This window comes from Gekko japonicus, unplaced genomic scaffold, assembly GCF_001447785.1.
Source record: "Gekko japonicus isolate JY-2015 unplaced genomic scaffold, Gekko_japonicus_V1.1 scaffold1213, whole genome shotgun sequence".
Lineage (NCBI taxonomy): Eukaryota > Metazoa > Chordata > Lepidosauria > Squamata > Gekkonidae > Gekko > Gekko japonicus.
The window spans coordinates 81,374-98,981 of record NW_015164709.1 but is presented as its reverse complement, the minus strand read 5'-3'; the positions used below and the strand labels follow the sequence as shown (position 1 = coordinate 98,981).

General features: G+C 43.3%; 1 protein-coding gene across 2 annotated transcripts in view; it reads right to left on the bottom strand.

Annotated features, from left to right (window-relative positions):
* Positions 1-17,608, bottom strand: part of FILIP1 (filamin A interacting protein 1) — a 140,620-nt gene that overhangs the window by 83,691 nt on the left and 39,321 nt on the right. For both annotated transcript variants that reach the window (XM_015409539.1, XM_015409540.1), the window contains exon 2: positions 5,977-6,255. In XM_015409539.1, coding sequence (XP_015265025.1) covers positions 5,977-6,249 — 273 coding nt within the window. In that variant the 5' untranslated portion in view covers positions 6,250-6,255. The remainder of the gene's footprint in view (positions 1-5,976; positions 6,256-17,608) is intronic.

The window sequence follows — 17,608 nt, the reverse complement described above, 5'->3', positions numbered from 1 at the left end:
TTTGGATTATCAAGAAGAATAGGGATCTTTAGGCAATCAGGATATTCTTCTAGTGGTAGGGCATCATATATCTGTCCATGTTGCCACAGAAACGCCAGGGACTAGGTGTGACGTGTGTGTGTGTATATGGAATTTATGGGGTTTATCTATATCTTGTATGTTCCCGCACTTTCCCCCAGTCCTAACAAAGGATTTGGAACCCACAGCATCATATCGCTAATAAAGCATTACACTGCCAATAATGTGTGTGGGCAGTGAATTGACTGGGGAACCTGACAGATTGTTAGGACTCCATCATTCTCTCCAACCCGGACCCCAATCCCTGCAGGCATGGGGAACGGAGATGGAGATGGCGGGGCAGGCATGAGCACCGATACCAAACCTGAGAACCCCGTGCCCGACCTCGACAGGAAGACAAACGGAAAAGCTACGGGCGCTAGACCCAAGAACCATGTCCTCTTCCATCATCCTAAATGCCAAGATAGTCCCGACCATTGGGACAGCCCTGTGTGGCTGGCGAGCACCCCAGGGTTTTGAGGCGCCAGAGGAAAGGTCGACCACGAGAGGCGCCGGGTTTCCCGAACCTTCCGAGACTACCCTGACCTGGGTAAAGTACGTGAGAAGTGGGAGGAAGAACTGGCGACTGAGCGAGTTCAGTCTAGCCTCCGCTCTTACATGAAGGAGCTGAAGGAAGGGTTCCAGTACCTAGTGAAGAACCTTCTTAAACTGGTGAAAGAGCTGATGGAGAAATACATGTCCAAGAATTCGGATGAAGAGGAAAAGAATGAAGAAGAGCCCGAGAAGCCCCCACCCTCTCGGAAGGTTAGCTCAGAGCACGAGCAGCCTTGTGATGTGCTGGACGCCACTTTCTACAGCAGCCCGGAGAAGCTGGTGTTCTTTGCTATCCAGGTGCAGAAAATGCTACGAGAGTGGGGCCACACCTTTGCTTTGGATGAGCAGAGGGTGGATTTTGTGGGCTCCCGGCTCATAGAGAGAGTGGAGGACTGGTTCATTGGCCTCTACATCGTTGCAGCCCCGGAGCTACAAGATGTGGATGCTTTCATGCAAGCTGTAAGACACCAGTTTGAAGATCAATTGGAGCTAGAGAAGGCGTGCACCCACCTGAGAGGCATCCACCAGGGAACTTGGTTGGTGCAAGAGTACTTGGATGAGTTCAAAGCCATGGTGGCCAAGCTCCTGGGGTGGCCCGAAGAGGTCCTGATTGAGTTTTACTGGGTGGTTCATCAAAGTATACTTCTAATTACAGGCGTAAAGTTAAATTTTCTTCCTGAAGTCTTTTTATTGGAATACCAAAAAAACCCAGTAGGAAATAAAAAACATAACGAATTAATCTCTATTTTACTTTCTACAGCAAGAAATACTGTAGCTGCTCATTGGAAAAACCCTTTACCTCCCCATATCGATATTTGGTTTAGTCAAATTTGGTCTTATTTTTTTATGGCAAAGATTACTGTCAGCACTATGCAACCATACTTTGAGAAAGTTTTCAATAATTTTGTTACAACTTGGTTTCCATTAATGCAATTTCTTTCTGAACAGGATATCATTCAGAACAATCCAATTTACAAAGATATGATCTTTTTCTAGTTCATTCTTGGTCTCCCATCTTTTTTTCTTTTGTTGAAAGTTGAATGTTTTGATGGTTTAATTGTACAAAGATGGGCTAGTACATTGTTTGTTTTTTGTATGGAACTTATATGTATTGTCTTGTTGTGCTTGGTAAATAAAATCATTTTTTTTAAAAAAAATTAAAAGACCAGAGATGGAAGTGTCATGATCAGTGTATCATGAGAACCTGCTGCCCATAGGATGGGGGGAGGAGAGCCAGGGATGATGAGGAAATCTTCTAGAGGCTTCTTTGGAGAGCATGTCCTGATTGGATGTCATCCTCTCCTGATGTTGCTGGGCCAAATACTATAATTCAGCTAAGGCCCAAAGGAAGAGGTGGACTAGCTGAGGCCCTGATAGACTGAAGACCTAAACTATGTTCTGCTTGAATTGCAATTGGGAGCAGCTTAGAGAATTTCTGAACTTTGGCCTATAACTTTGGAGCTTAAATTCTGTGCAGTGAATTGTCAGAAATTTAGTTTATTACTATATTTTACTATTATAGAGGAATGTTATCTAAAAATGTAAAAACCCTACCTTTATCTGACCCTCTGACTTCATCTTTCCATCTCCTCCCCCTCCCTCATGGAGAACAGTTGTAATTCTGAGCGATCTCCAGCTCCCGCCTGGAGATTGGCAACAATGGTTCCCCAGGAGGAAATGGCTGGTTTGGATAGTGGGTTTATGATATTGTACTTGTCTGAAGTCCCACCCCTCCTCAAACCTCTCCCTCTCCAGGCTCCACCCCTCATATCTCCAGAAACGTCCAAACCTGGAGTTGGCAACTCTATCTCCTTTCCATCCAACCATCAACCAGCCGTTATCTGCCACTCTGATTTCAGCTTACCATCTCGTCCCCCTCTCCTGGAGAGCAGCTGTAATTCTGAGTGAACTCCATCCCTTACCTGGAGATTGGCAACAATGGTTCCCCAGGAGGGAATGGCTGGTTTGTGTCAAACTCGGTCTCTAGTTTGCCATGATTTGGGGGGCCTGTAATGAAATGGAAATTCGGGGGGGGGAGTGGCTGAGTGTGCGAACTGCTCTATTGTAGGCCGATGTAAGTCTTCCTAAGATACCTCCCTTATATGGGGACAACCTTGGAGCCAAACTGTGCCTGCTTTGCTATCATAGATAAAGAAACCGTACATTCACAGGTGGGGATGAAAGCTAGGGGGGACGCTTGTGAAGTGTGATTGGATGTAACTGAGGGGGAGGCTTCATTTGAACTGTCAATATCTTTGGATTCTCCTGCCAAAACCCCAGTCCTGACACAGTACTGATCTGGCCTGGAACAAATCACTGCCAAAGAGAGTGTTGTTGAGGATAACTTTGTCCAGGAGTCTGACAATTTGGAGGGTGCTCTGAAGTCCTGACTGCTATGTCACACTGGCTGTCATAGGGGGGCCATCTCAGTGGAGTATAAGGACACAGAGTCCATAGGGGAACTGATCTCTGCCATCTGGAGAGCAGTTGTAATTCTGAGTGATCTCCATCCCTCACCTGGAGATTGGCAACAATGGTTCCCCGGAGGAAAAGTACAGTCTCTGCAATGGGGACCAAAGCAGCTTACATCATTCCCCTCTCCCCCTTTTGACTTGCACAAAAACACTGTGAAGTAGGTTAGGCTGAAAGTCTGTGACTGGTCCGAAATCACCCACTCAGCTTCCACAGCAAGAACCTGAGTCTCGCAGACCCTGCTCTGAAGCGCTAAATGCTATGCCACACTGGCTGTGGTATCGCCTGGTATCACAACTGAACTCCAGACAACAGATCTCTTTCTCCTCCTGGAGAAGATAACTGCTTTGGAGGGTGAACTTTATGGCATTCTATTCAGCTGAGGCCCCTCCCCTCCCCAAACCCTGGCTTCCATAGACTTCAGCACAAAATCTCCGGGAATTTCCCAACCTGGAGATGGCAACCCTAGTCACGACTAGCTCCAATGAGTGTCCCACAAAGGCCTGGAAAGGGCTTCATTCCTTTGTCTTTTTACTGACAGAACCAAGCTTCGTTTCCTGGCAACAGCCATTGAGGGAAAAGTTAGTCCTACAGGAGCCAAGCAGGAGAAATGTCTTCGTCAGGAGAGACAGCCATTTGGCAGTTATTCTGACAGGGAACAGTGGCTGAGGTGGCAGTGGGAAGGGAAGAGAAGCGGACCCAACCCCCAGCCAATGGCAAGCGATTAATCTTAAGTGGCAGATGATGGGCCAATGGCTGATGGGAGAGCTGGAAATGGCCAACGTGTCAAGAGAATTATATATATAGGATATATTTGGCATTTGTATAGTACCTAAACTTCATTTGGAAGCTCCCCAAACAGTCTGAACTGATATATGTAGTATTTCCTTTGTGTACTGTTTCTATCTCAGGCTGCAATCTTAAGAATACTTTCCTGGGAGTAAGTGTCACTGAATAAGAGGGGTCTGAGTAGACCTGCTTAGGCTTGCTCCCTTAGACAGCCATAATCCATTCTCTTAAAATTCCTAACTGAAATGGTAACAAGGTTCTTACCAGTTCAGAAAAGTGAGTCTGTCCACTTAAAGTGTACAATATCATTCATACTTTGTTCCATTCTGACTGTCTTTTCAAAAGCTCTGCCTCTTACTAACTTTCAAAATATCCCTTGGTTTGAGTCCAAAAACAGTAGATCTATTTTACCCAACCCAAACCTTTTTTCTTTGGTTTTTCATGTTTCTCCTCTTTTTCTGGATGCCTGTTTAGAAAACAGATGGCTGACCTGGAGTCGCTCCAAAGTACAGAGGCATGCAGTTTGCAGCAGCCCTTTTGAAATGGTTTGGACAGGAACCTTTGAAAACTGGGTCAGAAGCAGCTTGTCCTCCTGACAGGGTCACGGCCAGCATTTCCCGTTTAGCTTGGACTTCCACTATCACTTCCTTTTTGCCAACAGAAACTTTATTTTATTATTTTATTAATTAAATTTATATCCCATCCTTCCCAAAATGGGCTCAGGGAGGGTTACAACAAAGTGCATGAACAATTTAAGACCAATTACTATAATTAAAACACCTAAAACCATTAAAGAATAAAACAATAAAAAGATGGCAAATTAAATATGACAGTTCAGACCCCCCCCCATAAATCGGACTGATGGTAACTGGAGTCACACTAAGCTCACAGGACTCCGCATAGGGAAGACGGACAGGGCAACTTCTAAGCAGGGAGGCCAACTAATTGGGTGTCCACTGCCTCAACCGAAAGCCTGGTGGAACAGCTCTGTCTTACAGGCCCTCTGGACCTGTAAGAGGTCCTGCAAGGCCCTAATCTCAAGTCGGAGCATATTCCACCAGGTAGGGGCCAGGACAGAAAAAGCCCTGATTGGGGCCAACTGGACATCCTTTGGGCCAGGGATAACCAGTAGATGTTGATCAGTGGAGCACAAGGCTCTCGGTGGGGTCTATGGGGAGAGGCAGTCCCTTAGATATGCAGGTCCCAGGCCACTCAGGGCTTTAACGGTTAATACCAGCACCTTGAAACAGATCCTGTACTCAATTGGTAGCCAGTGCAACTGGCGGAGCACCAGCTGAATACGTGCCTGCATAGGCATTGCAGTCAGCAGGCGAGCCACTGCATTTTGCTCCAGCTAGAATTTCCAGGTCAGGTTCATTGGTAAGCCCACATAGAGCAAGTTACAGTAATCTAGCCTGGAAGTGACCATTGCATGGGGCCAGTTGCCTGATCTGCCGAAGATGAAAAAAGGCAGACCTGGCAGTGGTGGTGACTTGGGCCTCCATAGAAACTGAGGAATCCAAGATCACCCCCAGGCTCCTAACCCCCTCCCCCGCTAAGGGCCGGGAGCCTAATCCCCAAACCTACACAGCTCCGGCTCAGGCACAGGACCTCTGTCTTCTACAACCCTGGTTCAAAGTTTAACTGTGTATGTTGTGAAAGCAATCCTAGGGAGGTCTTCTTTACACAGAGAGTGATTAAAATGTGGAATTTTAAAATTTAGAATTGCTGTAAGAGTTATTTGAAGGCAGAACTGGTGCTTTTAGCACCAGTTAGTGATAAAAGAATCCCTGGTGGGTTTGTCCCTGCTGTGCAACTCTGACAGGAACCAAATCCTATTCATATTTATATGGAAGATTTGAACAACTCACTGCTAGCCAAATATGCACATAATTATCGCTTTGAAGGCATAGAAGCTCTTGTAAGGTCTGGAGCAGACAACCTTAGTTTTCAAGAGGTTAATTCTGCACCAAATTCAAGATGGCTTATTGGACAGCATAGAAAGATACATTAGAAATGTTTTGTTACATCAAACCATGCAAACTCTTTATATTTTACAAGCAAAAATATTTTTTAAACTACAGGAGAGAATTTTTGAGATACCTGCAATTCTCCTTCCATTATACTGAGGAGCTGGATCAGGTCCTCCTTGGAGAGTTCTATGGATTTCTTACTTTTCTTCTCACCAAATGCCGGCAATCTGCTGTGCTGTTTGGCTGTTCCTGAGATTGTTATCTCCTCTCCTTTTTTATTACATTTGCTCTTTTTCTTTGCATCTTCCTGCAGGTTTGGATTTTCAGTGGTGTTGGTAATGGGCTTTGATCTGGAGAAATGTCCATTGGATGAGCTTTCTCCAACTGGATTTCGGGATCTCATCCTGACCTACACAGGAAAATAAATTAAAACATGTGATGAATATTTATTTTAAAATATCAATAAAGGGTGATGAAGTTATGTGTCATCTCATTTAAGTACCCAAGCAGACTTCAGATTTACCATGAGAGTGCTACAAAATAAATCTATTAGATACTCTGGAGAATCCAAAAAGAGACACTGCAATTTTAACTCTATCCGTTCTAAATGTAATGAAGATTTGTTTTGAGCATCATGATCACTTGTCAAGCAGCCAGAATTTTCATATGCTAGTTTTCCCCATCTTTCTGATTACAACATGTTTAATCTACTTCACAGAAATATATGCAACTTCAGGCTTTGATTCTCACAAGATTAATCACAATTCTGCTCCTCTCCAGGTATTTTCCTTTTACTCTTTGGTTTTCCTGCAGTAAACTGAGTTTCACCTACCTTATGACCAGCTTCTTTCAAAAGCATCTATCAGTCTTTTCAAACCACTTCTAGATATGGAATCAGTTGCTCCCAGTTAAGGCCATTATTCCCTCTAGCTCAGAATCTCTCTGTGATACTTCATTCTGTCTCAGTTCTTTCAGTCAGGGAAAAAAGGTTTCCCTGTATGCAAGCTTAATGGGGAATGTCATCTAATTATAATAGCCAAAACATGTGCAAATGGATATTCACATTTATTTATTCAAATGAATATTCAAATTTAATTTATTTTAATCTGTACTTAATCCCTCATCCCCTTTTCTGAATTAATTTTTGGTTTGATGTTTAGAATCACATTTAACATATGGACCACACATGATTTAGTATGCCTGTCCATCCACCCTCTGTTAATGTGAAACTCAATAATATCAGATAAATAGTGGTTATACAAATCCTAAAGCCCTTTATTCCTTCTAGGGTTGCCAACCTCCTGCCAGCCCTGCCTCCACAGTGACTTCTAATACTCCTCCCCCCTCCTTGTCCTACACTGGACAGGCAGCTGCCTGTCAGGTGTAGGAGAGGAGGTGGGATGCTTACAGTCGCCGAGGAGGTTTGCTCAGCAGGATTGCCTTAGCACTGCTGCTGGCCCAGCCTCCCCGATGCCTTTAAATACAATCCCCCCCAACACCAGACAGGCCAGCGTCTGTCAGGAGTAGGAGCAGGGCCAGGGTATGAATGTTTATGGGGAGATAGTAAAAGATATTTCTAAGAGCAATTTTGATGCGTGCCTCTCTCATGAACCTGAAGAAATGTCCACCACATCACCACTCCCTCACCCCAACTCCCCCTCACACCTCTCCCCTCTTATTGCCCCCAAGAAAGCTCCTGGCAAACGTTGAGTCAGATACACCAACGCTACAAGGAGGAGGCAACTTAGGAATGCAGCAAAGACATTTGCACATAGTACTCCTGCAGTACACTGAGTTGCACAGGCCAAGTACCAGCAAGATCACCCTGAGGTGCCCAGAACAACACACTCTCTATATGAGCAAAACAATCCAGGAACACAAGTAGAGAGGCCGTCTCTTTTGTGGAAGGTGGCAGGAGTTGACTTAATAGACGACTGCTTGTTAAATGGACAGTTCTATGTGGCCTGCTCCAGAGTGAGCTCATCAAGCAGCCTGGTGATCCTAGCACCTGAGGGCAGAACCACCAATGTGGTCTACAGAGAGGTCCTTCAGTAGAGAGGGGGGAAAGTACGTATGTCTCACTTCATTTCTTACACTACAATCTTCTCCACTAGAATTCCTACAACAAATGTCACATTTCAAACTTTACATCATCAGTATTATAACTGGATTTACGGAACTTAAATACCGTAGCGAAGCACGGGTTGTCGCGCAGTGCGTTGAGTTGAGTCAGTCCACTCTAGCTGAAGTCCAGTTATGCCCTGCTAAGAGCTAACTGTAGAAAACCATGCTGACACAGTCTTGTGGTTAACTATGTACAGTTTTATTTTACAATATATACAGCTCACTATCAAAGTGCTTCGCAAGACACGCATACAAGAAGAAGGAGATACTGAACCAGTTAATTCTGGTTCCTGTGGCTGTCGAACTAAGTGTCAGTTTAGATGGACATGATCACTTGTTCTGAAGCCTTATAAGTCAACACGGGTATCAGGCTAGTATTCCATATTTGAAAAATCCAACAGGTAAAGTTGACTAAATAATCAAAAGCACAAGCTATTCTTTTGTGTTTGTCATCATCCTGCTTATTTTTAAACACATCCCTCCTGTTTATTTGTTTAGCTCTTTCCTTATCTTCCTGTATTACCCTTTTAGGATAGCCCCTTGGTGATTTCCCACTAGCGCTGCTCTGGGCTCACTCTTCCCTTTTGCCTCGATGGTAGGTGTCAACTTCACACAAGCTGCTGCGCGGCAGCATTTTGCCTCGCAGCTTCGTGCAATTTCCCCCGTGTCTACTCAATCCTCAAAAAACAGTATTGAGTAGATGCGGGGAAAACCGCAGGAAGCTGCAAAGCAAAATGCGGCAGCACAGCAGCTTGTGTGAAATTGACACCTAACATCGAGGCAAAAGGGAAGAGTGAGCGCGGAGCAGCGCTAGTGGGAAATCACCCCCTGTCTCTAAAGAACTTTTCCAAAATATCTGCTTCCATGCTGTAATAATAATCCAATAAAGAGCTAGATTGCAGTTGCATGTGTGCGTTCCTTTTGCTTAGCATAAACAAAGTATTTTCATCATTATTTTCATTATTTATATTTTCATAAATCATGGGAGTTACCCCCCAAAATATTTTTTCTTTCTCTGTATTCTCCATGTCCACATAACTAAGTCCAAGCCACAAATGGACCACAGTGATTAACCAAAGGTACAAACCACCAAAGTTCACTGTGAAAAAAAATGATTCCATTACAGTTTTTTCACAGTGAATTTTGGTGGTTTGAACCTGCAGGTGGTGGCTGGAGATCTCCTGGGATTACAAGTGATTTCCAGGTGACAGAGATCAGTTCACATGGAGATAATGGCTGCTTTGGAAGGTCATTGTATTTATTGTATTGTTTTATGGTGTTACCCACCCTGAGCCTGCTCATGGGATGGGCAGGCTATAAATACAAATAATTAATGAATACAATAAATAAAATTATATCCCATTGAAGGCCCTCCCCTCTCCAAACCCCATCCTCCTCAGGCTTCACCTCCAAAATCTCCAGGTATTTCCCAACCTAGAGTGGGCAACTTCCCAACAATATTTAATTGTCGTGGTTCCACAGTTTATGGTGAAGAGGCATGAGTACATTGGGTGAGGAGCAAGGGTTGCTAAGTCCCCATCGTCCTAAAACCTGAGACACATTGGGCAGGCCCAATGATGTCATAGGGGGCAGGCCAGCGATATCATGGCAGAGCTGGTGATGTCACACTGAGGAGTTTTATTAATAGTACTGAGTAGATGGATCAATAGTAGTACCATACACCACTAAGTATGTATAACATTTTGTCTCTTTGTAGCTTGTGGCTCTGACGAGATGGGCTATTTGTGAGAATGAAAAATAAAAATAACATTGATAGTAACTATGTGGCAAATGAAAAAATGTAGTTGAGCCTTTAGTGCCAATTATTGTTTTCCATCTCTAGTTTGCATGTGCAGTAGTTATCGCAAGGAGGGATATCTAGAAGAAGAAGCCATATATCCGCAACATGGCACACAGCTGTCCATGAAATGTGATTTGCTTTTGATCATACTATGAGTCCTCTCTTGATTTAATTTCTGTAGCTATATTAGTTCTGAAGAGACGTTGCAAGATATGAAACTATAGTGTAGGATTAAAATCTGTGCTGGGAAATCTGGGAGTACGGTGAGGAATCGCATTAATCAGTGCCTCAGTTACTAAATTCAGAGATTTCTAAGTTATACCTGCCTGAAAATCACCTCCTCCAACCTAGACATTATTCTTTAATACAGTGATACTCAGTGGCTTGGGAACGATCTGTGGCTCTTCTGAGCACTGCTCTCCAGTGTGCTGCTGACAAGACAAATATTTCAGGAAAATGGGCAAGGCTGTTGCCCAGTAGAATTTGTGGTTAGCAGTTGGTTCCCACCTTGAAATAACTGCTGCCAGGGGGAGTGGAGGATGGGTAAGCTGTAAAGCTCCCTGAATTGCAGAACTTGTGCCAGGTATGGATGGAAGTAAAGGGCCCGTCCTTTCCACCCACACCTGAAACCACCACCACCCCGGTTCTGCACTTTCATTCCAGCTCCTGGGCAGCTGCCCAGAGGAGCTAAGAGCTGAGAAGGTAGAGTAAAACCACCACCACCATGATGGCAGCGATCCAGGGAGAGCAAGCCGGCTACAGTGGGGTGGTGGTGGTTTTACTCTCCTTTCTCCACATCCTGCTTGCTTCTTTTAGCAAGCTCACTCTCTTGCCTGAGCTGTTGTGCCTGGAAAGGACAAAAAGGGGAGGAGGGAAGTAACCAGCACAGAGGCTTCTAGCAAAGAGGGGTTTCACAACACTGCTGGCTGCCTCACAGCAGGCTCCGACAGTGGGAAGCCTGAGACCCATCCACTTCCCTCACCGCCTTCTCCCTTGCTCCATATACCAGTAGGGTTATCAACTCTGGGTTCGGACATTCCTGGAGATTTGGGGGGGGGGGCAGAGGAAGGCAGGGTTTGGGGAGGAGAGGGAGCTTAGTGAGATATAATGCCATAGAGTTCACCCTTCAAAGCCCCACCTGGAGGCTGGCAACCCTAAATGTTGTTGTTGTTGCTGTTATTGATTAAATTTATGAATCGCCCCATCCCTACTATTGTAGGGCTCTGGGGGATGTACATGGTATTAACAACAATCATCAGTCATCAAGTAAAACAATCAAACATATTAATTACATTGACACAGGTGGCGAATAGTACCTTAAATTTCATTATTCCCCTATTACAGACTGCCAGCCATTTTGCAGAAAGGGGGGAGGAGGTCAAAACGAGGATGGAAAACTGAGGGGGGTGCCAGCAGAGGTAAAAACCATTGCTGTCCTCAACCAAAAGCCAGGCGGAACATCTCTGCCTTGCAGGCCATGTGGAACTGCATAAGGTCCCACAGGGCCCTGATGGAATTTGGCAGAAAATTCCACCAGGTTGGGGCCAGGACCGAAAAGGCCCTGGCCCTGGTCAAGGACAGCCAGACATCCTTAGGGCTGGGGATCACCAGAGAGTTGTTGTCCAAGGAGCGCAATGCCCTTCCAGGGTCATCAATAGCCAGTGTATTAACCAAAGCTGACAAAACATACTCTTTGCCTTGAAGGAGACCTGGGCCTCTAACTCAGGGGTCCCCAACATGGTGTGTCCATGGGCATCATGGCACCCACCAACACCTTTCTGGCACCTGTCAAGTGTTTTTTGAAAGTGGGTAGAACCAGGTGGGTTTTTTGCACAGCAAGGCTTCTGATTGCCCATTAGAGATTTGCTTGGCTGTGCAGATTTTTAAAAACCTTGTTTTGGCAGTAGCTGCCATCATAGCACTAGGACTTTGTAACGGAACATAAGTTGTGACAACCATTTTGTGGCTGGTTCCACTTCCTGCAGCAGCTATTTTGTAACAGTCATTTTGTGTCAAAATTCCAAAGGTGTCCACCAGCTCAAAAAAGTTGGGGACCCCTGCTCCAGCTGTAGACCAGGATACAACAACACCCCCAGGCTACTAACCTGTCATCTTCCCTCCTTGCTGTTTTCCTGCTCTAAATTGTACCCATCTGAAGTAGCTGTTTACCTTGCACGGGAATCCATAGAGGGACCCTGACCTAATTCATTCCAGTGGTGTATAGTGATTAGAGATTCAGACTAGGATCTCCAACCCCCACTCTGCCATGGAAACTCACTGCATGACTGAGCCTGCTCATCTATGTCATCTGGAGATTAATTGTAATCTCAGAAGAACTCCAGCAGCCCCACCTTGAATTTGGTAACCTTATCACCTAGTGATGGAGTCAAATAAAAAGCTGCATCCATTTTATTTTCATCTGTGTGAAAGTATTCTACAGAGATCTTTCAAGACAGCAAAAATCTCTCGGGGGGGGGGGTTTTAACTATCACAACATTGTTCAAATAGCTGAATGCTCTGGTTACTTACTTAATTTTTGGTTGTTCTGGGCAACAGTTCTTCAGTTTTCAATAATTAGCAACATGCATACTTTTAATTATGTGACTTCTGCACTGGCTTTACAGAGATCAGAAAGAAATTTTTCCATGGAATTTGCTGACCAGAAAGATGGCAGAAGAATAAAAACATAATCTTGTTTCATTTATTGTAAGATTTATTTACAAAAGCTTTTGAGGAAAGAAGCCAAATCATGTAATGTTGTGAAACCATCAGTATTTATAAAATCAGAGACAGAGGCTGAATTTAGATATATACATGAAAAGCTAGTATAGAGACATGTCAGATAAGATAGTTTTGACTAGCACCACATTTTTATGAATTGGGTTTAACGTTCCTTCATCCCATTCAGGGCTATTTTTGGGCAGGAACGCACAGGAATGGAGTTCCAGCTGGCTTCAGAGTTGGCCATGCCCACTACAGCCAAAACCTCTGCGTGCGTGGCTACAGAGGGAAGGCTTGAAGAGTGACCCCTCGGCGACTCCAAGGCAGACAGGCTGGGGGGGGGGCTGGAAGGATCGGGGAGGCATTTAAATGCCTCTCGGTGCCTTCCCCGGCAAGCCAAGGGCAGTTTAAACTACCTTCCCTTCCCTTCAAGGGGGGGCTTGCCTGGGTTCCCCGCAGCCATGGGGCACCCAGGCAAGCCAAGAGAAGGCAGTTTAAACTGCCTCCCATCCAAGGGCCGGCCTCCCCTCCCCACCCCGCCTGGGCAAGCCAAGGGAAGGCATGAGCTGCACTGTCAGGGATGTGGTCTAATATGCTAATGAGTTTCTGCTGTTGGGTGTGGCCTATTATGCTAATGAGTTCCTGCTGGGCTTTTTCTACAAAAAAAAGCCCTGCCCATCCTTAACTTTCAGTTATATGATCACAGCTGCCAATTCTACTTTTCTAAAACACAGCTATGTTTCTGTGTTGGAAGCAGAAGTATGAGTCTGATTGGTCCAATCTCTGAGTGCACCAGATGACAAAATCCCAAACAGGCTCACCGATTACCATCACTGCTTCCGGGCAACCCAAAAAAGCCCAATTCAGATGCTACTGAAGCAAAATGATAGCTCCACTAAAATATCCCCTGCCATAGTCTGGGTAATGTAGAAAAAATCAGACTACAAGAGGTCTTGCCTTAATCATATATTATTTTTCATACCAATCAACAAGTCCCCTCCTCCAGTCTGGCTGCTGATGTAGGCAATAGCCCTGTTCACAATTCACAGTGAATGCATGTAAATCTAGCCTGATTTCATGTTACAGCAACTACATGCACATCCTGCATGTATATGTACTTTTGTTGTTGTTGTTTTTGAATAATTTTTATTATTTTTATCAAACATACAGACAAACACACATACATGAGAGTAGTAGTAACAACATCATATCTCTTAGATCGCCTCTTACATATAGATTAATTTTCTCACCATATGGACCATTATTATTTTTGCAGTTCGATGTTTTACATTAGCAATTTTAACAATCCTAGCTCTATATATCTAACTATAAAATTACATAATCATAACAATCTATAATTATTACATCTCTATTACTAACCAAGCCAATTCTCTCCTAATTAAGCATTCTACAACAATCTTCTATAAATTAACTTTATATTTCCCTATTAACTAACTTTATAACGTTTCTGTTTGTGCTAATTATTTTAACATATAAGTAAATTCTCTAGTTTGTTTCATGTATCAAACCACCTTACTACCTTTAAGAAATTTGTTCTCTACATTCTTTTGTTGTTATCCTTCTCTAAATATCCTTCTCACATATATAATCTAAGTCACTTTTTTTACAGCTTATTCTCTAATATTTTATATTGTCCTCTGTTTATAAAACTTCCTGGAACTCTTAAAATCTTCCCTAATTTTTTTGTGGGCTATAATTTTATAAATACATTTTTAAAAAAGAAAGAAAAAGAAAGAAAAATATAATTTCAATTATAACCAATGTTTAATTCATTGCCAATACAATTTCCCCTTGCCCATCTTAATCAGTTGCATAAAAAATAGAGGTTTATTTTATTGTGGGCTATAATTTTATAGATGCATAAAAAAAGGATATAAATTCAGTTATCACCAGTGTTAGTTCATTGCCAATACAGTTTTCCCTAGCCCATCTTAGTCAATTACATGAAAACCAGTGTTCTCTAAATCAGCCTTATTTAGAAGATTTTATTCTTTTCTTCTTTTTGAAAGTCCTTTTTTTCAATAAAGTCATCGTTCTGTGCCTCTCTCCCTTATACTTAGAGGGTATTTCGGCTCGCCATCTGTATTCCATTTTTATGGTGGTTAATATTTTCATAGCTTCTGTTTCATCTTCTCTGTGGAGTATAACTTTGAGGATTGCAGAATTTGACAGTCTTTTAGTAGATCTGTTGTTCTCACTGTAGCCCTGATCATCTTGATTGCAGGGTTGTTCTGTGTCTTGCACTTTTAAGTGCGGAGGATCCTTTTCTCTATACGTTAAGTCAGGTTGTTTGTGGTGTTGTCTTGCAGCTGGCAAGATTTGCTGCTGGGATTCTTTTCCTCCATAGGTTGGGTCCACTAAATTATAGTGTTGTTCTGTTTCTTGCACTGTTTGATGCTGAAGTTCTTTTATCTGGCTTATAGTTTGGGTTGGTGTTGCAACATATTTATCCTTTAAAGGTTCTAAAATGTCCTTAAATGCTAAAGTAATTGCATTCACAATCATAGCCCGAAGCTCCTTCCAAGAGACCTGTAGTTGATTAATTTCTACAAAGCTCTCCGGGCAAATATCGTCTGGCATTTTTCTTTTTGGATCTTCTCCCTCTATTTTAAAACAGTAACAAAGACCCAGCAGAGTCCACAATCTCTACTGCTTATTGTCAGTGGTCTTTTCAAAGCTGACCATGCTTAAAGTTGTTGACAGCTAAGAATCCATTCGCGTAAGTCAGATGCTTACATCTCCACTAAGAACAGTAGTCATAATAAGCTCCTCCGTTCCCAGGAATAAAGCATGATGTCATAAAAAGTTGCCACAAAGAAGTAAAATCAACTCTAAATAACTCTCTTTCTGTCTTCCAAGAGCACTATAAAATCTTTTATCAAAGCACAAACAAAAGTCTCACTTTGCCCCAAGCAATATTTCACTCAACTTTCTTTACATGAATTGTCTCTGCTGCTCCACAAGGAAGGGGGGGGGAGTCTCACCCTCCTTTCTGTGTCCTTTAAAGATTTTTACAAGCGCTTAAAGAGAAAGTCTTCTGCTTCTCTAATGTTCTTTTTCCAGGTACTTACATTGTAAATCTTTGTCAATGTCACTGACGAGGCTGAGATTAATTCTCTTGCTTCCAGGGCATACACAGCTGGTGCAATTTATGGCTGCCATAACTGCACATCTTTGTTCTTTGCCTAGGGACAATCCAGGGCTTCCACCCATTTTTGCAACAAACGGGGGCCCTGAATCAAGTCCTTTGCACCTGACCTCCCTCCAGAAGGTCTGGTGGAGCTTGGGTTCCCCCCAAAACTCCTCTAAATAGAACAAAGAGCCAGTGGCACCCAGGAGTAGTTCTGGGAGCCGACCATGTTGCTGTGCCGTAGCCCCCCCTACTTTTGTTGTTATTTAGTCACAGTCAAGTCCGAGTTAGGCTAACTCAAACAGGACACAGTATTTTGTTCCAAGACACTGAAACGTTGGACAACACTTTCAATTACCATGTCAGATTACACAGGGAAGCCATTGAAATTCACAAACATAAACATAATTTCCACAGGAAAGAAGAGAGTTTAAAAATAAATAGGACATGGCTTCCTGTCCTGAAAAACACAAAAGGCTTTACATCAGACAATAGCACTACAGATAAGATTAGAATTTCAACAATCTCCTCAGGAAACAAAAGGACCTCCTCAGGAAAGCTCCTCCATTAGCATGTCCATAGCCTGGGGAACTCCTACAAGACAATGACTCAGCCCTACCCACCTTCTGGAGTAGATATAAATTTATTGCCTACCATTTTCTTCTCACCTTGACACAGCGAGTATTCCATCTTTCTGTGTTTATACCTCTGAGGATGCCAGTGACAGTTACTGGCGAAACGTCAGGTTCTACAATGCCAAGACCACGGCCATACATCCCGGAAAATCTACAGCAACTAATGAACTCCGGCCGTGAAAGCCTTCGACAACACATCTATTCTTCGGTGCTCGACCTTCCTTATGGCCCAACTCTCACAGTCATAAATTACTACTGGGAATACCATTGCTTTGACCATGCAGACTTTTGTTGGCAGAGTGATGTCTCTGCTTTTTATTATGCTGTCAAGATTTGCCATAGCTTTCTTCCAAAGGAGCAGGTGTCTTCTAATTTCATGGCAGCAGTCACCGTCTGCAGTGATCTTGGATCCTAGAATGTGAATTCAGTCACTGCTTCCATGACTTCCCCTTCTATTTGCCAAGAAGTGATGTGCTGCAAAGAACAATACTGCATAGGAACCTGGAATGTAAGATCTATGAATCAAGGTAAGCTTGACGTGGTCAAAAATGAGATGGCAAGACTGAACAGTGAACTAAATCAGTGAACAGGAATGGGCGAATCAGTGAACTAAAGTGGACAGGAATGGGCGAATTTAATTCAGAAGACCATTATATCTACTACTGTGGCCAAGAATCCCGTAGAAAAAATGGTGTGGCCTTTATAGTCAACAAGAGAGAGTGAAAGGCAGTAATGGGATACAATCTCAAAAATAACAGAATGATCTTGGTCAGAATCCAAGGCAAACCATTCAACATCACAGTAATCCAAGTCTATGCCCCAACCACTGATGCACGAGAGGCTGAAGTGGACCAGTTCTATGAAGACCTACAACGCCTCCTGGAAGTAAAACAAAAATAAGATGTCTTCCTCATCATAGGGGACTGGAATGCTAAAGTAGGAAGTCAAAAGGTAATCAGAATAACAGACAAGTTTGGCCTTGGAGAACAAAATGAAGCAGGACAAAGGCTAACAGAGTTTTGTCAAGAGAACACGCTGGTCATAGCGAACAACCTCTTCCAGCAACCTAAGAGGCAACTCTACACATGGACATCACCATATGGGCAACACCAAAATCAGATTGATTATATAATTTGCAGTCAAAGATGGAGAAGCTCTATCCAGTCAGTAAAAACAAGACCTGCAGCTGACTGGCTCAGATCATGAGCTACTCATTGCAAAATTCAGACTTAAACTGAAGAAAGTTGGGAAGACAAATAGACCATTCAGATTTGACCTAGATCACATTCCTGATGAATATACAGTGGAGGTGAAGAATAGGTTTAAGGGT